At 40.7% G+C, this 23,722-nt stretch overlaps 4 protein-coding genes across 7 annotated transcripts; 2 read left to right on the top strand and 2 right to left on the bottom strand.

Moving 5' to 3' along the window:
* Positions 1–814: 814 nt before the first annotated feature.
* Positions 815–9,243, bottom strand: LOC148201409 (putative pentatricopeptide repeat-containing protein At5g08310, mitochondrial). Of its 2 annotated transcripts, XR_015785088.1 has the most exons (3): positions 9,100–9,243; positions 3,573–5,336; positions 815–2,316 (listed from the first exon to the last, which is right to left on the bottom strand). XR_015785088.1 is itself a non-coding variant. In XM_088110236.1 (2 exons), exon 1 carries the CDS (start codon positions 8,084–8,086, stop codon positions 5,618–5,620), a length of 2,469 nt encoding a protein of 822 aa, XP_087966362.1. In that variant the 5' UTR covers positions 8,087–9,092; the 3' UTR covers positions 4,107–5,336; positions 5,519–5,617. The 2 variants fall into 2 exon arrangements, 1 of the variants encoding a protein (XP_087966362.1); XM_088110236.1 differs by lacking the exons at positions 815–2,316; positions 9,100–9,243 and adding an exon at positions 5,519–9,092 and having other exon boundaries at positions 4,107–5,336.
* Positions 9,244–9,262: 19 nt separating this feature from the next.
* On the top strand, positions 9,263–10,037 carry LOC148201408 (putative pentatricopeptide repeat-containing protein At5g08310, mitochondrial). Its single transcript, XM_088108864.1, has 2 exons — positions 9,263–9,897; positions 10,013–10,037. Exons 1-2 carry the CDS (start codon positions 9,263–9,265, stop codon positions 10,035–10,037), a joined length of 660 nt encoding a protein of 219 aa, XP_087964990.1.
* Positions 9,947–14,414, bottom strand: LOC148201407 (uncharacterized). 3 transcript variants are annotated; one of them, XM_088110239.1, is made up of 2 exons: positions 10,833–14,414; positions 9,947–10,301 (listed from the first exon to the last, which is right to left on the bottom strand). In XM_088110239.1, the coding sequence occupies exons 1-2, from the start codon at positions 12,327–12,329 to the stop codon at positions 10,089–10,091; spliced, it is 1,710 nt and encodes a 569-aa protein (XP_087966365.1). In that variant the 5' UTR covers positions 12,330–14,414; the 3' UTR covers positions 9,947–10,088. The 3 variants fall into 3 exon arrangements, with proteins under 3 accessions (XP_087966365.1, XP_087966363.1, XP_087966364.1); XM_088110237.1 differs by having other exon boundaries at positions 9,948–10,301; positions 10,533–14,413; XM_088110238.1 differs by having other exon boundaries at positions 10,134–10,301; positions 10,505–14,412.
* Positions 13,796–15,508, top strand: LOC148201406 (uncharacterized). The gene is made up of 2 exons (XM_088108862.1): positions 13,796–13,921; positions 14,644–15,508. The coding sequence occupies exons 1-2, from the start codon at positions 13,796–13,798 to the stop codon at positions 15,415–15,417; spliced, it is 900 nt and encodes a 299-aa protein (XP_087964988.1). The 3' UTR covers positions 15,418–15,508.
* The last annotated feature ends 8,214 nt before the right edge of the window (positions 15,509–23,722 follow it).

The following is a 23,722-nucleotide window of genomic DNA, read 5'->3' as shown; positions in this document are numbered from 1 at the left end:
GGTTGGAACACAGACGAAGATAAAGGTGTGGGTGGGACTGACAACCCGGAAAACCCCTCTTTTTGGTCCACCGAACATTCCACACTCCGGCGACACTCTGGCGATGCTCCGGCGGCACTCCGCCGGCACTCCGGGACAGGGACAGAAGCAGGTGGGACGACGCGAGACCTTCAACGCGCCCCTAGTTCGCTGGGCCGGACCGGACGAAAGACGATGGCGTCTTCCCTTCCTTCGCCAACGTCGGACCTGTGGCGGACCTGGGTTCGATAGCTCCCAGACAGCCTTCAACGTTGTCCGGCGACACTCCGGCAAGCACTCCGTCGGACGTCTCTCTCTCCAACTCCCTTTCTCCAAGTCGTTCGGCCTCTCTAGGTTACACTCTCTATCTCTGAACCTTCGCGCTTCTCTCTCTAAAATTGTTCCAAATTCAATTTCAAATTTGAAACGCGGACCTGCAAACCCTGACCACTCCCTTTCCACGTCATATTTCATTTTCATTTAATTTTTCCAACTGGACCACTCAAATTTAGACACGTGTGGCGTGTCTAAATGTTGTCAAAAGTGGTTGTTCAAGTATCATTTTCCTTAAAATAATCTGAAAGAGGACCCTTGGAGCTCATCTCACGTGGACATGGCAGCAGGAGCCCTTCTCCCTAAGCACACGTGTGTTTCTTCCACCATCCAAAACTCCGGACCCGTGACAACACCACTTCATTTCTCCATGAAAATGAATCAGCACCTGTGCTTTCTCTCCAGCCCAGCCGTGACACCACCCTTCTCAAATTTAATGCGCTACATTTTTCTAAGCAAAAAAAAAAATAAAATATCCGCTTCCATTTAAAAGCCAAAATATATATGCTGTAAAAATTTCATCCAGACCGTAACGTCTCTTCTCCCATGAGTCAGCGTGCTATTTTCTAAAGAAAGAAAAGAAAATTCAATTCCCCTGCTGCTTCTAGAACAAAAGAAAGAAAATGCTAGTAACACAAAATGAAGGTGGCGGATCTTCCTGATTCAAAGCAAAAACATCAAATTCCTACATTCTCCTAAGTGAGAAAAAGAAAAGCCTCCGTGGCCGCTACAGCTCCAGGCCGAGAACCTTCTTCCAGCACCAAGCTAAGACACCCTTTCTCCTACATTCTCCTAAAACGTTCAAAGCCAAAAGCCTAAAAACCAAAACTCAGAAAGTGGCGGCTGGATGCAGCTCCAGGCCGAGACACCTCCTTCCAGGACCAAGCTAAGACACCCTTTCTCCTACATTCTCCTAAAACGTTCAAAGCCAAAAGCCTAAAAACCAAAACTCAGAAAGTGGCGGCTGGATGCAGCTCCAGGCCGAGACACCTCCTTCCAGGACCCCCTTTCTTTTCACTCCTTTGTCTTTTTTAAACCCTCATGAAGCCCTCCAAACTGTTGGGCCTGCTTCTTGCGTGTTGCTGGTTCTTCAAGCTTGAAGGTCTTCTCCTGCCTTGGGCCATGGTGGGCCTTGATGTTGGACCAAGTTCGTGTTGATGTTGTCCGCGTGTTCCTTCACTCAACATAATCACCGCTTCTTTATTGGAAGAAAGGAAGAGAAGCTTCTCATCCCTGCTGCTTGGATGCTGGACCGTGAAGGCTGCTGGACGTGCGTATTGCTCCTGGACGTGCGTTCTTCTCCAAGCTGCTGGCCGCGTGCGTCACATGTGCGGACGTAGCACTTCATCCTTACTGGACGTGCGTATTGCTCCTGGACGTGCGTTCTTCTCCAAGCTGCTGGCCACTTCTCTCAAAAGCTGCTGCCCGCGTGCGTCACATGTGCGGACGTAGCACTTCATCCTTACTGGACGTGCGTATTCTCTCTGCTGGGCTTGCTGCTGCTCAAAAGATGGACGCGTGGTGCCTTCATTGCTTGCTGGACGCTCCCCATGGGCCGTCTCTGTGTGAACCCAGCGTGGACGTCCGTTGCTGCCCCAGCTGGACGCTGCTATCCACTCTGCTGGACGTGCGTGTGGAGTGTGCTGGACGTGCGCTGTCTCCCAAGCTGCTGGAAGCGTGAATCCAAACCAGGCCGTGCGTGCCATCTGCTGGACGCTCCCCCTTGTGGGCCGTGTGGATTGCTGGACGATGACGTGCTTTCCATCCGCGCCAGCTCTTCTTCTAATGTGGAGAACACTGCTGGACCAGGCCCTCTTCCGTGACAAGCTGCTGCCAAGCTGGACCAGAATTTCAGTTGCACCTCCAAAAAGTAAATCCACACCTCTCACGTTTTAGTTTAAACAAAATTGATGTCACATTTTCTTTTGACCTCCAAAATGTCCCAAATATTATCCAACAATTTTCCTACAATTAATAATGAAAATAATTAGCTCAAATAATTCAAATTAATTAAAATAAGAATTTTTGGTCAATTTAAGCACAATTAGTAAAAACGGAAAAATACCGGACATTTTAGCACAATTCCCTGATTAAATTCGGTACAATAAACTAAGTGAAGTGAAGAAAATATCGACTCATCAAAATAGACCACACTTAGTCTTTTGCACTCCTCGGCAAAATCAAGACCAAGGAATAGTTCAGAGGACATCCAGGGAAGTGACACAACACTCAACACACAAAAAAAAAAAACAAAGACTAACAATGACAGAAACAGAATTACACAGTTCTCAAGGAATCTGGACCAAGAAAGGAAGTAGACAATATCCAACACAAAATCAATCAGAGAAAGCAAATACTCATGAAATCATCCAAGCAATTCAAGACATGGCAAAATGATCAATCAGCTCAAGAGGTGAATCAAAAGTAACAAAAACTCACAGATGCACTATCAGTGTTTCTCTCAAGTGTCTACGGTAAGCAATTTCAACTCAATGCACTCAAGAAAAGCAAGCAACAACAGACTTGGCAAGCCTCTAATATCAACACTCAAGCACATACGCATGTTCAAATCAAAAGGTCTTTTATGGATGTAATGGGGCCAAGGACATGGGAGGATAACATATGGATGAGAAGCTATAAACCAAAAGAAATAGAGGAGCAATGGGGAACAAGTGTAAACACAATCAACTCACACCCAAAAGTTGTGCATAAAAGAATGCAGTATAGTGCTAGGAAGTGACTCCTAGGTCGTCTCTCAAGGACCAAATGTGGTTTAGTCTTAGGTCTAACAAGTAGTGGGGGGTTTTGAGTTTGTTGTTGTGGACAAAAGAAATAAATTGCAGTAAAAATAAATTAAAACAGTAAAAACCGAAACAGTAAAAAAAAAACGTGCAAACAGTAAAATCACAAAATGGTAAAAACGAAAATCAACACAGTGCAATGAAAATGAAACTGGAAAACATGACTGAATGGTAAACGTTCATAAAACTTTGGTTCAGAAAAGCAAACAGCTTGCAGAAAATGTAATTTCAGATTTCAAAACAGTAAAACAGAAGGAGAAATTTGCAGCAGAATAATAAAAACGAAAATTTAAAGTGCATCAGAGAAAATGAAATGTTCAAACAGCAGCGTAAAACATCATATCAGCAGAAATTTAAAATCGCAGAAAGCATGAGACTGGCGGAAATTAAACTGCGACAGAAATAAAACAGTAAACAAACCTGGAAGCTCAGAAGCGGAATTTGAAATGAGACTGCAAATTACACTGAAGTTCATTACAGAAAACAAGAAATTATACTAACATCACATCATATTGATCACTGGAAATGGAAAAGAAACCCCAAACCTCCCCAAGGGGGAGGGGGAAAAATTACACAGAGCCGAAAACTAGGAAGCCTCTACCCTACTCCTACTCCTCTACAAGCTTCCATCTTCTCTTCCGTTTCCAACACTGGACCAGGGCCGTGACACTCTTCTCTTCAAGCTTGCTGGATTTGGACGTTGCTGCCAGATGTGCTAGATGGGAGCTGCATTCTTTGCTTGCTTCTTCATGTGTGGCAGTGAGCTGTAGCGTGAAGAGCTGGATTGTTTTTCCTCTGTGCAGCAAGACCGTGAGTTTTTCTGGAATGGACGGTGCAGGCTTCTTCTGCTGGATACCGTGCACACCAACGTTACTCTTTCATGGATAGATTAAAAACCTCAATAAAGAAAATGCATGAACCAAATGAAAATGGCAATGTGTAAAATCAGCAATATAAAATTAAAGTAGATGCTTTTCATTCAACCGTAACAATGTTCACAATTTTTCCTCTCAAAATCCAAACGTTCAGGAAGAGAAAAAAAAACTCAGTAAATGTGGCGGCTGGAGCACATAACCGTGCTTCCCATTCCAGGCCCCCTTCAAAACAATCTTTAAGAAAGCTCCATCTAAAAAAACATGTAAGTGGCGGCTTCAGCTAGTGCCCCAGCCCTCACCCGTAACCTTCCATCTCTCCAACTCTACTCTCCCTTTCGGTGGTGGCTACTCTCCTCCTGGACGAAAAACCCCCCAAAAACCAGAGAGTGGCGGCTTCTCTCGGTAGCTGCTTATTTCTCCCCCAAGCTGGACTTGCTTACCTCCGTGCTTCCAAGCTGGAATGCTGGATCCGAGAGCTCCCTCTTGCTAGACGTCACCTCCAGCTCCAAGCCTAGACACCCCCATTGCGTGTTGGACCATGTGCTTCTGGATGCTACTGGACTTCAAAGCTTCTTTTCCTAATTACCGCTTGCTGGATGGGACGTGGCTGTGTGCTGGAATGCTGGAATCCCGTGTGCACCCCTCTCCAAAAATGAAAGCTTCCTTTTCTTTTCTGCCACTTCTTTTTGCTGGACCGAAAACTGTGTGGTGTTGCTGTGCTACTTCCAAGTGTGGGCCGTGTGCTTCAATGTTGGCCCTTGTCTTCCATTCCAACTAAGGCTGAATAAGATGAATGGCCGTGGGCTTCTTTGGTTGCTTTTCCCAATTGCCAATTCAATTATAATTCACGTTGCAAGCCAAAGGTGTGGCGGCTCCCACATTCAAAAAGATATTTTGCTGAATGTTTCATCAAAATAACTTGTCCATGGGCCTAGGATATGTAACCGTGACATGGTAAGGGAAACAACTTCCCAACGTAAATTTCCACTAAATGTGGCCGTGAATTCCAACGTGGATTGTCCACATCCCATTTTCAGCCGTGCATACCAGACTTCCAACTTATTCTTTCCCAAAATGAAATTTCCAACGGGCCCTAGAATAAATAATGGAATGAGTGGAGCTGCTGCCTTTGTGTAGATGAAACCGTAGCCAAAGAAGTCCAATAGAAAAATTAAACTCCTTCCTCCAAAACGGATTAGCACATCTTTTTCTAAAAATAATTGAATCAAGTGTAGCCTCTTCCAAGTGAAATGGCAGTGTGCAGATGAATATTCTTCCAAATGTCCCAATTTGCATTTCCAAAATTTTCCTTGTAATCAATAACGAAAATAATTAGCTCAGATAATTCAAATTAGTTAAAATAAGAATTACTGGTCAATTTAAGCACAATTAGTAAAAAAGGAAAAATACCGGACATTTTAGCACAATTCCCTGATTAAATTTGGTACAATAAACTAAGTGAAGTGAAGAAAATATCGACTCATCACATACCTTTCTTTTTGTGTACATTTGTTTCTTTTCAAATGCTTCAATTTTTACTTGTCCGATGTAACATTCCTTTGGCAGTGGCATAAACAATTTGATTAACCTTTATAATCCGACGTTTATCAAGCAATGCGTAGGAAGTTTGCCCTCTTCACTTAAAACTTTCATACCAGAGGATGTTCTGTGATCCTTGGAAAATTTGTCTATTGCATCCATCACAACGGGGTAACTTTTATCATGGGATTCTGGGAAAAATCCTGAATAAACCATCTCCTTAAAAATCTCAAATGCAGAGGCCAAGTCCATATCAGACAGAAAAGCACTGAGCAATGCAATATAAATGAAGGAGTCGGGCTTCATTTCTTTCAGTTCCATCTCGCGTAAATAATGGAGTGCAGCAGATGGCCTCTTGCAAATGCAAAGACCATAAATAAGTGCCATAAAAGCAACTCGATTAGGAGAACAACCTTTTCTTTCCATCTCTTTCCAAACCAAGAGTGCATCATCAGGCCTTTCTTCTCTGCAAAACCCATCCACCAAAGTTGAGTAAGTGACGACATTGGGCTCCCTGTCTTCTTCAGACATTTTCGACAGAAGAGACATCGCCCTATCAACAGAACCACTTTTGCACCAACTATCTATAAGCAGACTGTAAGTCACAACTGAGGGACAGAGGCCCTTTACAACAATCTCATCCAACAATTTTTCAGCTTCTGCAACTCGGTTGACCTTGCAGAGCCCTCTGATCACTATGTTAAAAGCCACCACATCAGGACAATGGCCACGAGAACACAAATCCCTGAGCAAGTTCAATGCTCGGTCCACTTCTTGAATCTTGATCAAACCCCCCATTGCTGCAGAATAGGAAACTATGTCAGGAAGGAAACCTAGCTGAACCATGCTGTCAAGAAAATCGCATGCTTCTACAGCCCGGCCACGATCACACAGTTCTTTCACAAGAAGGGTGGAATTTTTTATCCACGGTTCATGCCCACAAGCACGCATCACTTTCAACATATCGATAGCTCCTACGACATCTTTTCTTTTACACAGGCATCCATAAATTGAGTTGTAAGTGAAATGAGTTGGTTCAATTTCTGATTCTTTCATGTCTCTCAACAGCTCACAGCTCTCGTCCAATCTATCAGAACCGCAGAGACCATTGATCAGATTGTTGTAAATCAAAACGCTTGGCCTACCAACAAATTGTTTAAGGTCATTGAAAAGACTTAGAGCGAGGTCCAACTGACCATTTGTGAGTAAGCCATCAATCACGATGCTAAAGGAAGCGGCATTTGGGAAAACCAATCTCTTGTCCTTGAAGAAATCATCCATCTCGACATCAGTGAATTTGCTCTGAATCATCATCTGAAGAAGGCGGCAGGCTTCATCCACCTGTCCCTCATTAACATAACAAGTCAAAACAGCATTGTAAATCAAAACGATAATTTTCTCCTCTTTATCTTCCAGAACCTGTTCCAGCAACTTGGTAATCACACTTCTGTCTAGAAAAGCCGATATCAACTTCGTAAAGATTCCAATATCTGGGGCAACCCCAAACTGCTTCATCTCCGAAAGCAAGCTCAGAGCTCTCTGAGCATCATTACTCTTACACAGTCCTCCAATGAGAACATCAAATAATGAAACAGGAGGAGTGAAGCCAACCCGACACATTTTCTCAAACAACTGAATGGCCCTATCAACCCGATCCTCCTTGACAAACCCATGAATCAAAACACAGAAAGTCTTCTCACTTAGCCTCACCCCCTGTCCATCCATCCTCTCCACCAACTCAAACGCTTTATCCACATCCCTCCACTTGGAAAACGACAATGCCAGCACAGAGCAAACACGCACATCAATCAAACCCTTTTCCTTCATCCCATCATAAACCCTCAGAGCCTGATCAAACCTGCGAGCTTTGCAATAAGCTTGCACGACAGGCGTCAGCGTGAACTTATCAAATTCCCATCCAAACCCCTTCATCTCCTCCAACCTAGCCTCTACCAAATCAACCTCCCCGGCCTTAGACAGAGCCTCCAACAAGCAGTTGTAGCAGTAAACATTGGGAACGCAAAGACCCTTCACCCGCATTTCATCGAACAGGTGGTGGGCCTCCTGTGCAAGGCCCACTTCGCCCAAACACCGAATGAGGAAGCCCAAGGCACCGGGCGCGAAGGAACAAGGAGCGGACTCCACGAGCTGTTTGACGACCGTTTTGAGATGGGTGGTTTGGCGGGAGCGGGAGAAGATAGAGGCGATGGTATTGTAGGTGTAACAATTATGGCGGTAGCCATACTGGTGTTGATCGGAGGCCCACTGGAAGAAGGAGAGGGCGAGTTTCCAAGTGGGGAGGCGCGTGAGAACGGACTCGACAAGGGGAGGCGTGAGGATGGGAGCGAAGAGGTTGAGTTCGGGCCCGGCGGCGTTGGGTTGTTGGGTGAAGACGGAGACGAGGTTGTCGGCCATAGAAGAATCATAATGAAGATTGTTATGGGGTGATCTCGAATATGAGAGTTTGGCGATTACAGAGAAAATAGAAGGGATTTTGAGTTTCTGGATTGCGACGGCCATTAACACTCTTTCGCACGAACCACTCCAATTGACATTTGCATTACATTCCTATGTATAGAGGTGTCATTTGAGCCTCTGATCCATGGGTTGACCGTGACCCCTTCTAAAATCAAGCCTCAATTTTCTAGCCCACTTAACAGGGGGTTTTTTAAAAGCCCCAACCCCTAAAGCCCGAACGCTCACAATCACAACAATACTAAGGCCGAACGCTCACAAGAGAGAATAACTCATCAATAACCGATCGCTCAACAGAAACAAGACCGAACGCTAAAGATTACTGCAAACATCAATTTAAGAACAGAGGCCTTCAACCACTATTACATCAAAACCGAACGCTCGAGGTTGAAACCTAAAATACCAAATTGAGAATGAAAGCTCACAAATCACTTATACACCAAGAACGAACGATTAAAATCCAAACCTAAGAATCATAATTAAGTCCGAACGCTTACAAGTTAAACCTGAGAATTCCTTTTTTTTTTAAGGGCGAACGTCTAGGATCACTATTTCACGAAGACCGAACGCTTAAGATTCAATCCTAATAATATTAAAGTTATGGTCGAACGCTAAAATCCATAATACACCCAACCGAACGTTCAAGATTGTAAACCCATGAATATCAGATTTAAGGCCGAACGCTAGAATCTCTATTACACGAAAACGATCGCCGAACACTCACTAAGTAAGCCCAGAACGAACACTGACGTTCGTTGCTGGAGGATACAAAACCGAACGGTTAGTTTGGCCGACCACTGGTCGAGCACTATACGTACGAACGTTCCAATTTGGCCGAGTCGGGCGAACGCTCGGAACAAATACCGAACGTCCAGAAATTGGCTGACCACTATTTGGTCGAGCACCGTTTGGACGAGCGCGCGTTTCTGCAGAATTCTGCAGAATCGCACCAGGTTTTCCAGAAAACGCAGAAACCCATTTTTCATCCCCAAATTCCCAGATTTGCATCAAACACAGCATAGTTCAACAATCAAAGAAATAGATCTAGCTCCCCTTACCTCTTGAAGACTTCCTTGGATCTTGAAATGCAGTGTTCTTGATCTCCTTCTGTAACATCCCGACAACCTCGTCTCCGTCTTCACCCAACAACCCAACGCCACCGGGCCCGAACTACACCTCTTCGCTCCCATCCTCACGCCTCCCCTTGTCGAGTCCGTTCTCATGCGCCTCCCCACTTGGAAACTCGCCCTCTCCTTCCAGTGGGCCTCCGATCAACACCAGTATGGCTACCGCCATAATTGTTACACCTACAATACCATCGCCTCTATCTTCTCCCGCTCCCGCCAAACCACCCATCTCAAAACAGTCGTCAAACAGCTCGTGGAGTCCGCTCCTTGTTCCTTCACGCCCGGTGCCTTGGGCTTCCTCATTCGGTGTTTGGGTGAAGTGGGCCTTGCACAGGAAGCCCACCACCTGTTCGATGAAATGCGGGTGAAGGGTCTTTGCGTTCCCAATGTTTACTGCTACAACTGCTTGTTGGAGGCTCTGTCCAAGGCCGGGGAGGTTGATTTGGTGGAGGCTAGGTTGGAGGAGATGAAGGGGTTTGGATGGGAATTTGATAAGTTCACGCTGACGCCTGTCGTGCAAGCTTATTGCAAAGCTCGCAGGTTTGATCAGGCTCTGAGGGTTTATGATGGGATGAAGGAAAAGGGTTTGATTGATGCGCGTGTTTGCTCTGTGCTGGCATTGTCGTTTTCCAAGTGGGGGGATGTGGATAAAGCGTTTGAGTTGGTGGAGAGGATGGATGGACAGGGGGTGAGGCTAAGTGAGAAGACTTTCTGTGTTTTGATTCATGGGTTTGTCAAGGAGGATCGGGTTGATAGGGCCCTTCAATTGTTTGAGAAAATGTGTCGGGTTGGCTTCACTCCTCCTGTTTCATTATTTGATGTTCTCATTGGAGGACTGTGTAAGAGTAATGATGCTCAGAGAGCTCTGAGCTTGCTTTCGGAGATGAAGCAGTTTGGGGTTGCCCCAGATATTGGAATCTTTACGAAGTTGATATCGGCTTTCCCATTTGTTGCAGTAACTGCAGTTCTCCATTCCAATTTTTCAATTGCTTCTGCACGTTCAAGACTCCTTTAGCAATATTGACACCATCTATTGCCTCCACCAGGGTTGCCTTTGTCTCTGCAGCTTCCTCTTTGTTTAATTCTGCAATGCCATCACTGAATTCGAAGTCAGCATGTGTCTCCATCATAACCTGTGTATTTACATTACAGTCATTCAGCAGGTTCTCAAACAGGTTATCAGAAAACAATGACTTAAATTCAGAGCACCTATCAGTAGGTATCTTTACATTATGCACAACAGAAATTTCATCAAGCAATTTAAAATGCTTAGAAGTATCAGGAACATCAGGTAAAGCATGCAAGACATGAAAACAAGTGTGCATTTCAGCTATACCAGTAGAAGGATTAAAGTCAGATTCAACCTGGACTGGTTCCTCAAAAATGACCTCACTAGCATCTATCAAATCAGCAGCTAAATGAACACCTACTGTGAAGCTATCATCAACTGGAATAATGTCAAAACCAGTGCATAACTCTGAAACAGCATAAGGCATGTCAATATTTTCAATGGAAAAGGCTGAATCTAAAATATGAGTGTGTGCAGGCATAACAGGAACATAATCTAGAGTAGGTTCTATGGGTTCAACTTTAAACAGATCCAAAGCATTAAATTCATATTGAACCTTAGAGAACTCTATGGGAATGCTAAGTTCAGAATAAACCTGTGTTCTCTGATCACTAGCTACCTCATCAGGGTCATTTCCATCCAGCTTGAACATAATGATCTCTTCCTTGGCACCTGCAAAATAGTTAGAAGCATAACATATGGCAGAACTGATTTCTTCACAAATTTCACAACCACCCCCAAGGCATGTACAACCAGTGAGTTTTTCATTACTCAGTTCTAAAGAGTTTAAGAACCCAGCAAACTCAAGTTCAAGTTCTAATCCTAAATCAGCACAAGCATTTTCAAAATCAACCATATCAACTTTCACATCATCAAAAACTACATATCTATCATCATGAGCATCTGATTCATCATCAAGAAGTGCATTTAAATCTGTGCAATCATAAAAAGCAGTAGATGCAGGTATATGAACTCTATCAATGGAAAATGCTAATTTTATGATATTAGAATGATCAAAGCAAGGACTAAAATCAACAACTTCTACAGGCACATCATGCATATGATCAAACACATTGAAATCATTTTCAGGCTCACACACATCAGCATCAAAATCCATTTCATAGTACTGAAGCACCAAAACATGGTCAGCAGCTTCCCTCATTTTTTTCAAATACTCTTTGGACTTTCTGAAATCAGTTTGTACTTTCAACACAGTAGATTCAACTTTTAAATCAGCAGTACAATCAATTTCCTTGAAACAAGAATGAGGTTCAATACTATCACCATCATAATACACATTTTCACTTAATTGAGCACTAGCAGTGGTAAAATCAGATATAGGAACAACAACAAAACTATTACAATCATGAATCACAGCCAACTCCCTAAAACCATCAACTAGCTTTTCAAAATGAGTATCAGTGTAATTATGGTCATAAGGTTCACACACACATTCAGAAATATCAACAGATGCACTCATACAATCATCACTCATCAGAGAATTGGAATTATCATCATCAAAATTTAAAGTAGAATGTGAATCAATGAAAGAAGGATTAGAGTATACAGTTACAGAGGTGGTTGGACACTCAATCTCTTGAAACTCTGCGGCAGCAGCTACCATTAGTGGTGCTTCATTGGTTGATGCCTCTTTCTCTCCTTCAACTCTCTCAATCAGCTTGTTGACAGCAGCAGCTAACTGAACCACTTGAGTAGTCAGTCCTTGAAGTTCAGATGCTGGAATCCCCTGCTGCTGATCACATAATGGATCTTGCCATGGCTGTACTGATTGGAATTCCTCTTGCTCTGGTGCATCATAATGGAAAAAAGATGGCTGCCGTGGCTGTTCCGACAGGAAATTCTCTTGCTCTGGTTCAGCATATTGGTCCCAGTATACGTGTGGCAGCTGCTGCTGCACTTGCAAGGGTGGTTGCTCATGATATGGTTGAAAACAATGTGGTGGTTGCTGCTGGAAAGCTTGATTGGCTGGCTGCATAAAAACCTCAGGAATAGGCTCATAAAACATGTCAAATCTTGGTGGTTGAGCATTATAAGGAAATGAGAAATTACCATATGCAGAGGAGTGATCCATGCTTAACAATTGCTCACAAGATAAAAACCAATCAGACCAATAAAGCCTCTATCACAGAATTCAACAAAAGAATTGAAAGAAAAGAAAATCTATACAAGCTATATTCACAATTTCTACTCTGCAGAACAGATCCTAATATACAAAAATGAAAACAAAACAAACAGATCCTAAACTAAAAAGGAACATATATGAACACAAAACAGAAATAAAATCAAGAAAACAAACCTAAACAAGACTAACCTAACACTCTAAGACTTAACTCGCTGAGTCCCCGGCAACGGCGCCATTTGTTAAACTGATTTTTTTTCGCCTAAAATCAGAACAAACTAAGTTTCCCCACTAATGAAGTATAGGGACAACCTAGGTATCAATCCAAAGACTCGGCTAAAATTAAGCTTAAAGTGTAGAATTAATTCTTGTATTTTATTTACTAACTACTAACTCACAGGTGGGAAAACGGAATTAAAACAAAGAAAATTTAAAAGAAAACAGTAAAGAAACGAAAACTGTTTTAAAAAGAAAAGAAGAAAAATAAAATGCAAGAAAATAAAACCTAAACTAAACTATAGAATCTATGTATAACAGAACAGAACCTAAACTAAAATGAGAACTGAATGCAATTAAAACTAACCTATGAATGTTAACAGTTAACAGCACAAGGAAAACAAAACTAAAACTGAACCTAATCTATATATCATCAAATATAAAATAGGAGCAGAAATCATAATTGAAACAAAACAAGAACAATATAACAACACTGAAATTGAATTTAATCTGACAATTATGAAGCTTAACATCTCTCAAGAAGACCTCTTGATAAGTCATGCTCACTATGGAGTCACATTACATCCAAAACAGATGTAGAAATGCGGATATTTTCCTTCACAAATCTCAAATAAAATTCAATTCCAGATTTAAAATCACATACAAAAATAATAGAAGAAAAAGAATAAAAACACAAAACTGAATGAGTTTTTATTTACTGGACTCATCTTTGGCTCGAGAAGACATCTCGAAAGTGAATGCTCAAAATAGAGTCATTTGATTCCAAAAGGAAATATAGAATGCAAAGAATCACAGTCCAATTCGTTTATTCATTGAAACAACACAAGAAACACACAAGCACGAAACATAACAGAATATCAAAACACTGAACATGTGAAACATCAAGAACAAACTGTATTATTAACGAGAAAAGAAAAATTACAAAAATTGTACCGAATACATGCTCAATCAGAGTCACCGCGGCTGTCACCACCGTGATGTGCGCTCTAAAAGCAAAGAGAACGGAATCCTACTCTATAGAAAGTGGAAAATAACCCTAATCTACAGAGCTTAGAACTATGAACAGAAAATGTATCTCAAAGTGTGCAAAAGTATATATTTACAAGGTGAAAGCTCTTTTTATAGGGTCAGAAAAACAAAAGAAAACGAAAGAGGGAAAAGGAAAGGGGAAAAAGAAAAAAATGGGAGATGAAGAACCTTGCTGTGACGCTTCGAGCTCTCACGTGGCAGCTCCGGTCAGCTCTTCTTTCACACTGGTCATCTTCTTCAACACGTGTGCAACTTCGGTGGAATGGCACGAACCTCAGGTAAGTGATGTGTTCCTCTTCTTCAGCTCTCACTCTGCCCTAGCTTTGGGTTTTGCTTTCCCTTTCTCCAAATGAAGTGCTCCAGCAAAGAACCCCTAAGGCAACAGTGCACCAAAACGCACCACATCACTAATTGGATTTCAGCCCACCAGCGTTTACAACAACAGCCCTCCCAAAACGCAGTCGTTTCACTCAAGTTTAGCTGAGCGTTTTGATTAAGTGGGCTTCCAATCAGCAGCCAATCCATTGTGAAATCAGCACTCCAATTAAAATGTGCAGCCAGTCCATTCCAATGCTTGCAATAGCAGCGTTCCAGCAGTAGTTTCCAGCAATTTGAGCACCCAATCCAACCCAAATGCCTTTCATTGTACATTGCACCAACGGCCCAATTGCTTTGCATCTGTAACCCAATTTTTAGGACCTTTCTGCAATAAGAAGAAAATGAATTAATGCCCAAAAAAAAAAAAAAAATATTTCTGCAATTCAAAAATTAAAAGAAAAAGTAAAGAAAAAAGATTTTCATTAGAAGATTTTCTCTAAAAAATATTAATATCCTAATTATTTACAAATGCTAAAAATTACCCCTAAAAACCTAATTTTAACTAGAATTTTATAAAACTAAAGGATTAAGAGAAAAACATAAAACTAGCCTAATTCTAAGAAATTAAAAACTAAAGAAATCTAAGAAATGATTTTTAACAGAGAAAAATATGTAAATCTAGAGTGTTATCAGTTTCCTATTCTGCAGCAATGGTGGTTTGATCAAGATTCAAGAAGTAGACCGAGCATTGAACTTGCTCAGGGATTTGTGTTCTCGTGGCCATTGTCTTGATGTGGTGGCTTTTAACATAGTGATCAGAGGGCTCTGCAAGGTTAACCGAGTTGCAGAAGCTGGAAAATTGTTGGATGAGATTGTTGTAAAGGGCCTCTGTCCCTCAGTTGTGACTTACAGTCTGCTCATAGATAGTTGGTGCAAAAGTGGTTCTGTTGATAGGGCGATGTCTCTTCTGTCGAAAATGTCTGAAGAAGACAGGGAGCCCAATGTCGTCACTTACTCAACTTTGGTGGATGGGTTTTGCAGAGAAGAAAGGCCTGATGATGCACTCTTGGTTTGGAAAGAGATGGAAAGAAAAGGTTGTTCTCCTAATCGAGTTGCTTTTATGGTACTTATTTATGGTCTTTGCATTTGCAAGAGGTCATCTGCTGCACTCCATTATTTACACGAGATGGAACAGAAAGAAATGAAGCCCGACTCGTTCATTTATATTGCATTGCTCAGTGCTTTTCTGTCTGATATGGACTTGGCCTCTGCATTTGAGATTTTTAAGGAGATGGTTTATTCAAGATTTTTCCCAGAATCCCATGATAAAAGTTACCCCGTTGTGATGGATGCAATAGACAAATTTTCCAAGGATCACAGAACATCCTCTGGTATGAAAGTTTTAAGTGAAGAGGGCAAACTTCCTACGCATTGCTTGATAAACGTCGGATTATAAAGGTTAATCAAATTGTTTATGCCACTGCCAAAGGAATGTTACATCGGACAAGTAAAAATTGAAGCATTTGAAAAGAAACAAATGTACACAAAAAGAAACGTATGCGACTCTTAGATAATTTGCCTACAAAAAGAACTTGAGCTCCGGAATTTTCAAAGATACACGTTACTTGATTTGGATCCTAAGAGAATACAAGAGAAAAAGAGACATAACAGTTGATCAAAGGAGCGCTATGTTGTTCTTCCGGTAGTCATGCGAAATCGTTTACAATGTATTGATATTTGGTTTTCTGTTGGACAAACACAACGAGAGCTCGAAATTTTTTAAGATACACACACAGTGACGAATTTTCTGTTATATATTTTTTTATAATACTTCATGTAAATGTGATTTTTCCCATTTCATTTTCTTCCTCTAGTAGACGTTTATTACTTTTTAATTTGAAAGTAAAAAAAAATTGTCCTTTCCTTTATCTAGCATGGATATTCAACTGATGGTGAGCTTAAACTGGGAAATTTTGAAATTTGAGGAACTATTACATGTCTGAATTTGAAAATGGATTGGCAAAATAGATTAGATTAAATAATTTAGAGAGATTACTAGAGTCATTTTCTTGTCACTGAAGTCATGAGTTAAGCTACCGTGTTCCACGTGACAACTAGATTTTCCGATAGAGTAACGTAACTCAGAAGAAAAAGATATACTAGAGTTGTAGAAGTATTCTAACTATGTTTTGTTAAAATTTGATTGATTTGTTGGATTAATTTATATAACATTTAAAACACATTTTCTTAGAATTTGATTGATTTGCTGAACTGATTTAGAGTATTTAAAACACTTTAATCTTCCATCATCACCACGTAGTGTAATTTTAAAAATCAATACACGTAGTGTAATTTTAAGTTATATAAACACGTGCTTCCCTCTTCACTGCGATAGTAGTGTATAACTCCAGTGTTCGGAATCCCCTCATATTTGCATTCTCCGAAATTGAGATATAGTAGAGAAAAACATCCACAATAATCATGAGAGTTATCCTATAAAAAACTGGCCAATTTAACGCCATTCATTCCATTAAAAAAAGTCAATCTAGACTCTAGAGTTTTCATAGATGTATTGTAATAAAATAAATTATCAATGGTAAACTATAATTAATATTGATTTTGTTATTTCTTCCTGTTTAAGTTCTAAAGATGTTTGGAATTGTATTTTCAATTTGTTACTGTAACGTCCCAATTATATACATCATGCATATCTAATAAAGACGTCATCATGCATAATATAGGAAAGCAGTCAAGAGTAATTTTAAGGATTACAGTCATCCTCAAAATAGTGCGGAATTGACAACAAGAGTATTAGAATTTCTCCATGAAAATCACGGAGAATTTAAAACTTAAAACACACACGAGTTCTTCCAAACATTAAGAATTACGAAATTAGACTAGCTAATCTAAGCTGCAGCATTGCCGTCTCCATCAATGGCTGCTTCCAAAGTATCCTCCCCGTCATCTGCTCCCATCCAAGTGGATGATCATCGCCAAAGAAATATATCCAAATTGGCACACAACACAAACAATGCAAGGGTGAGCTAGATATAAAAAGCATGTTATACATACAGCACAGTTAATTCATGCAATCATTCATAGATTCATATAAAAGAACAATTAAAGCATACTCATTGATCCATATTTCACATACTTCCATGACATGTAAACATTCATCCAAACATGGTAAACTGACGTCACAAGACTTGTTACTTTAAACCCCGACTTGTTGCTTTATAGACCGACTCGTCCGGACTAGAATGATTACCGAGCTATAGCGGGTCTTGCACTCGTGGTGGCTTTATGAAATTTGGGCACTCCCGCCCTGGCACTACCGCCTTGTGAAACTTAGGCACTACCGCCTGGTGGAACTTTTGGGCACTCCCGCCCGGCCACAATCACGAGGTTAATCCGTTATCACTCACCTTGGATCATATGGAAGCATCCAAGACTAGGACCTCCTGCTACTCATCACCACATGTTCAATCCTCTCTACATGAGAAGAAAGACCATTGAAGATTCAGGATGACCCCCAAAACTGAGCTACCATGTAATCGTTCTATACAACCCCAAAACACCACCATGTATCCTCTCCTTGAGGATCATGGAATTACGTTCATGAATCATACTGTTACTTTGAACCTTAACCCAAGCGATGAATAACCAGATACCACCATATTATCACAACAAATCCAACGTATCTCATACATTCACATATTTTCACATAATTCACGTTACAGCATATATTCCAAACATTGGTACACATAATTCAATCCAAGAGCAAAGAAACTTAGAACCCATTACCATTTGCAGACCATTGGATGGACGAACACTATTCCACCGAGCGTTATAAGCCGAACGCCACTATGTTGGACGAACGCTAAAACCGAACGCCTGAACACAATTAGGCCGAACGCTAAAATCGAACGTCATATTAGATTCAACACTATTTGGCCGAACGCTAAAACCGAACGTCATATTGTATCGGCTACGGTTTGGACGAACGCTCAAGAGGGAAACTTAAGAATACTAACTCAAGGCCGAACGCTCATAATCAGACAACACCAAGGCCGAACGCTGAGATTGATACTTAGGACGAACGCTATTTACCAATAGGCCGAACGCTATTTCACCGATCACTCCATTAGTACGAACGCTTAGATTAATACTTAGGACGAACGCTATTTTACCGAACACCATATTGGACGAACGCTATCTGACGCACACTATCTGGCGAACGCGATCTACAGAACGTTCACGAATACTCCAAAACCGATCGTTCGAGACCCAAAGTTTAAGGCCGAACGCTCTCTGCCGAACGCTAATTCCTGAATACTATAAGAACGGACGTTATCTGTAAGGACCTTGTTTTCTTAAAGGGGTGGGGAAGCATTTAATGCTGGGGGACACTAGCTGCCATAGGGGGAGGTGGGGTTTTGTTTTATTTGGAAAAATTGGGGAGACACACGTCCGGGTTTTCTCTCATGATGGGCACCATTCAACAAAGCTGCAGATGTAGGAGATAAAAAGGGGTGCTGGGTGCTTAATGGGGAGAGAAAAACTCTTGCTGCAAATTGGTGAAGGAGGTGAAGTTCAGAGGTGCTGGAGTTGCAACGAGGCTTTAGATTACAAGTCTTGGAGGAGATTGAAAGGTGTTCGGTACTGCATCTGGATGAGTGCAAGGCTTGCTGGGAGAGGAGAAGTGAAGAACTGTTGGAGTTGGAAGGAGATCCAGACACTGCAAATCTTTTGGAGAAAGATTCAAGATTTGCAAAGGAAGTCTTCAAGAGGTAAGGGGAGCTAGATTTTGTTTGTTTGATTGTTGAATTTTACTGTCTTTGAAGTAAATCTGGGAATTTTGGGATGAACAGAGGAGTTTTCTGGGTTTCTGGAAAATCTGCGATTCTGCAGAATTCTGCAGAATCGCGCGTTCGTCCAATTTGATGAGCCAGATTGGACGCTCGTCCAAATGGCTCGTCCAAATTTATGAACGTTCGGTTATTTTCTGAACGTTCGACCAAAAGAAGCTAAATTCTGAACGTTCGGTTTTTATTCTGAGCGTTCGCCAGAATCGTCCTCCCATATGAGTGAAACGTTCGTCCTTCATAAAAGTGTAGCGTTCGTCCTTCAATCTGAGTGTGCGTTCGGTCTTAAGGTGGAAATTCTTAGGGTTCGATGATGAGCGTTCGGCCTAAGTATCAATCCTAGCGTTCGTCCAAGAAGTGTTCGACCTTGAGCGTTCGTTCCACAAAATTCTTCCAAAGAAGTGTTCGACCCTGAGCGTTCGTTCCTTAGCGTTCGTCCAAACAGAGTGCGTTCGTTCTGGGCTTGTTTTGGTGAACGCCTAGAAATCGTATTTGTGCATGGGTGATTGCAGTGTTTGACTGAATTTAGTATAATTAGGCTTAAGTCTTGAGGGTTCGGTTTTGATGTCTTAATAATTTAGGCGTTCGATCTAAATTTGGTATTTCTAGGTTTGGATATGGAACGTTCGTTTTTGGGCGTATTAGTATAAGGTGACATTCTTAGTTTAAGAGCTCGAACGTTCGTTCTTATTTTTAGTATTGAACGTTCGGTTTTGGGATGAGATATTCTAATTGTGAGCGTTCGGTCTTGGCTTGATTCTGATTATGAGCGTTCGTTCCCAAATCGGTATTTATAGGAAGTGATCTTGAGCGTTCGACATTGGTATAGTTGTGATGTGAGCGTTCGGCCTTGGTGTTGCTGTGATTATGAGCGTTCGGCCTAGGATCTGATAACGTCCGTTCTTATAGTATTCAGGAATTAGCGTTCGGCATAGAGCGTTCGGTCATTTTGTTAAATTTCTTAGCGTTCGTCCTAGGTATCAATATAAGCGTTCGTCCTAATGGTGTGACCAGTGAAATAGCATTCGGCCTATTAATAAATGGCGTTCGTCCAGTAGCGTTCGTTCCATGGTGTTGGGTGAACAGTGCTCGTTCAAATAGTAATTTACAAATATGTTGGATTTTAAGTTCTATTTCCTCTTGAATGGAATTCTGTGTAATATATGCTGTGATGTGATGATGATATGATATGGGCGTTATAGTATGGTTGGATTGGTATTGTAAGGATTATTGTATATGGGTATTTTGGTCAGATGATGTTATTAAACGAGTGGTGGATAGTAAGCGTTGTGCGTGCGGGCCCGGGGAATCTCTTTAGGTGAGTGATGGGGGGTATACTTGCACTTGTCCGAGGAAGCTCTTGTTCAGAGTGATGGAGGGTGACATTGTGTACTTACCCGGGGAATCTCCCTATAGAATGATGGGAAGCAGCACTACACATTGGGGTAATGTGTAACGGCCCGGGGAATCTCTTACATTTATGTAAGAGTGATGGGGGTGACGTGGGGTACTAGTCCGGTGAAGCTCGAGATAATTAAATTGGCGTTGTGCTTGTGGGCCCGAGGAATCTCTTTAGGCGAGTGATGAGGGGTATACTTGCACTTGTCCGGGGAAGCTCTTGATCAAAGTGATGGAGGGTGACTTGTGTACTTGCTCGGGGAATCTCCCTATAGAGTGATGGGAAGCAGCACTACACATTGGGGTAATGTGTAACGGCCCGGGGAAGCTCTGAAAAGAGTGATGGGAGTGACGCTAGTACATATTGGTGTATGTATTTTGATTGATCTGTAATATTGGTGGATGTAGTCTGATTTATTTTGTAATGCATATTGGTGTATGCATTCTAATTTGATATTTTGATACATATTGGTATATGCATAAGGTTGAAGCATAATTCGTACTTGGGTATATAGTTTGATGTGGTCAAGGTGTGGATGATAGTATGTTATTATGAGTATATTTATGATGTATATGAATTGTATTTTTTGTTAGCTCACCCTTGCATTGTTTGTGTTGTGTGCTGTTTGGGTATGTTTCTCTGGCGATGATCATCCACTTGGATGGGAGCAGACGTTGTTGAGGAGATCCCTTTGGAGCAAGAACTGGAGGATACTAAGGTTGCGGAGTAGTCTTCTTAGGAGTTTCCCATCTGAACACATGTAGTGTTCGAATCCTTAAACTGTTTAAGTTTGAATTTCCGTTTCTTTTATTTCTGGATGACTGTAATTTCACATTTAATTACACGTCATGCTTCGACTGTTCTCTTTATTGGAATGTTGACGTCTTTATTATGTAATAATTGTTATTATATAATCGGGATGTTACATTATCAGATCCTAGGCCGAGCGCTGAAAGATCAACCCTTATCAAGACCGAACGCTTACAGTCTAAACCTCGGAATAGTCGAACGCTATATTTTACTAATCACATAAAAATACCGAACACTCAAGATTCACACTTAACACTATCAAGTTAGGAACGAACGCTTATACTTTCTACCAAGACCGAACGCTTAGGATAGCATACCGAATCAGGGACGAACGCTCACAATCTCTAATCTACTAAGACCGAACGCTACAAATTTCATCTAATTAAGGACGAACGCCTAACATTACTAATTCACTGGGTATTGTTTGGACGAACGTCTAGTGTATTACTAACTTTACTTAAGGACGAACGCGAACGCTCAGAACACAAAACCGAACGCTCATGCTATTTTGGTCGACCACTATTTGGTCGAGCACTGTGTGGACGAACGTCCCAATTTTTCAATTAGGACGAACGTTCAGAACAACAACCGAACGTTCAGAATTTTGGCTACTTTGGGCGAACGTTCAGAAAATAACCGCACGTTCATAAATTGGTCGAGCAATTTGGACGAACGTCCAATTTGGCTCATCAAATTGGACGAACGTGCGATCTGCAGATCGCACCAGATTTCCAGAAACCCAGAAAACCCAGAAATCCCAATTTTTCATCCCTTCCTCCCCATATTTGCATCAAACACAACATATATCATCAATCAAACAAAAGATCTAGCTCCCCTTACCTCTTGAAGACTTCCTTGAATTTATCTCCAAAGGGTTTGATCTCCTTCCAACTTCAAAAGTTCTCCACTTCTCCTCTTTCCCAGAACTTGCAGCCACTCTTCCACTCCTCCAGATGCAGCACCAAAGCCTCCTTGCACTTCAGCAGCTCCCCACCTCACCTTCTCTCAGTTTTGCAGGAATGATTTCCACCCCAAGCGCAGAACCCATACTCCCTTTTTATCTCCCACAAGCCTCCCATTTTTCCTTTCTATGGGGAAGCAACGTTGGCTGTCTCCTTGTGGCCAACGTTCCTTCCTTCCCCCCTTTCCCCCGTTGTTTGTTTGTTTTTTTTTTCTTTTTTCTTTTTTTTAAAAAACGATTCCTTACATTCTCCCCAACAACAAAAATTTTCGTCCTCGAAAATTTGGCTTATTGAAACAAGTGGGGATAAATTTCTCTCATCTCGTCCTCTAACTCCCACTTAGAGTCGCCCATTCCACTGTTCCAGATAACTTTGACAAGTCTGACAGTTCTTCCTCTAAGTTGCTTGTTTTGACTCTCCTAAATCCTTATTGGTTGCACCTCAATTGACAAATCTTCTCTGACTTGCACATCGTCAACTTCAAGCACATGAGAAGGATCAGACATGTATTTTCTCAGTTGAGATACATGGAACACTGGATGCAAGTTTGCTAACTGAGGTGGCATGGCGATCTCATAAGCTACTGGTCCTATACGTCGTAGGATCTGGTAAGGACCAAGATATCTAGGAGATAGTTTCCTAAAAAAGGTTTAATACCCTATTTTGTCCCAAGTTTCACTCCAAAATGTCAAATTAGTCCATCCTTTAAAAAGTGCGTCAATTACATCCTTCCGTTAATTCGTACAAACGACGTTAACTATTTTTCTCTCTCTTTTACTTTTTCTGTGCAACGCAGGTTTTAGCAGGTTTTTGTCAGATTTTACTTAATATACATTTTAATATAAATTCTTTATAGAACTTTTTTAACCATTCTTTTTTCTAGTCCGCATAATAACCTTTTAGTTTCATTGGTCCAATAAAATGGGGGTAGGGTGAGCAGAGAGAAAATTGTAGAATGGGATTAAAGAAAGAAGGCTATTAAACATAAAATCTTAACTCGTATCTTTTTATTTATAGAGTCATCTCCCAATTACTTTTCATTTAATTCAGATTGTATTTTCCATCACTTTTTTTTAATATTGTTTCAATGTCTTTTTTTTTAATATTAAGTTTCAATTAGAGATAATTCAGGAGAAAATACTTTTGAAATAAAATCTGATGATCTAAAATATAACATTTTTAATGGCCATACTTATTTCAATTATTCGACAAATAATACACAGTATTAATATTCCAATTGAAATTCATAGTAAAAACTAAAAAGCTTGAGTTAATAGCAGCAAAATTTCCTAAAATATTCTTAATTACATTTACATTTTTCTTCATATATAAGTTCAAAAAATTTATAAAAAACCAAAGATATTTTTAATTTAACTCATAATTTCATTTTTTTTCTACATTATATCATAACTTAATAAGCTTCATTACGTTGTTCTTTTTTTAAAGCCATGATTCTTATTATTAGCAATTAAATTCTTTTCTTAAATCTATAAATATAATAACTAGTGTTTTTTCAAGGAAGAATACAAAAGTTGTTTCTTTTCTAATCTAAAAATAGCTCATAATTGAAAAAACAAATAAGTTATAAAAGAATTAAAATATAGAAAAAAAATAATAACATTATAAGAACATTATTAGTTAAAATTTATTGAAAAGTAAGAATCATAAATAAATTCTACTAAACAAGTTATTATTTAAAATAAACGGACCACATTAATTTTTGTG

Source organism: Vigna umbellata, chromosome 3 (assembly GCF_029865625.1).
Source record: "Vigna umbellata cultivar VRB3 chromosome 3, Vumbellata_1.0, whole genome shotgun sequence".
In the NCBI taxonomy this organism is placed as follows: domain Eukaryota; kingdom Viridiplantae; phylum Streptophyta; class Magnoliopsida; order Fabales; family Fabaceae; genus Vigna; species Vigna umbellata.
Note: the sequence above shows the minus strand (reverse complement) of the source record. Positions and strands in the feature narration are given on the sequence as shown.

What these genes read in the sequence shown, in the direction of transcription:
- LOC148201409 (XM_088110236.1), bottom strand. Translation starts at nt 8,086, where the DNA reads ATGGCCGTCGCAATCCAGAAACTCAAAATCCCTTCTATTTTCTCTGTA.
- LOC148201408 (XM_088108864.1), top strand. Translation starts at nt 9,263, where the DNA reads ATGCGCCTCCCCACTTGGAAACTCGCCCTCTCCTTCCAGTGGGCCTCC. An exon ending in TTCTGTGTTTTGATTCATGG is followed by an intron (nt 9,898 to 10,012) that starts GTTTGTCAAGGA and finishes GGACTGTGTAAG; the next exon opens with AGTAATGATGCTCAGAGAGC.
- LOC148201407 (XM_088110237.1), bottom strand. Translation starts at nt 12,329, where the DNA reads ATGGATCACTCCTCTGCATATGGTAATTTCTCATTTCCTTATAATGCT. An exon ending in TTTTTGAGGAACCAGTCCAG is followed by an intron (nt 10,302 to 10,532) that starts GTTGAATCTGAC and finishes GTAAATACACAG; the next exon opens with GTTATGATGGAGACACATGC.
- LOC148201406 (XM_088108862.1), top strand. Translation starts at nt 13,796, where the DNA reads ATGGGAGATGAAGAACCTTGCTGTGACGCTTCGAGCTCTCACGTGGCA. An exon ending in TGGAATGGCACGAACCTCAG is followed by an intron (nt 13,922 to 14,643) that starts GTAAGTGATGTG and finishes ATGTAAATCTAG; the next exon opens with AGTGTTATCAGTTTCCTATT.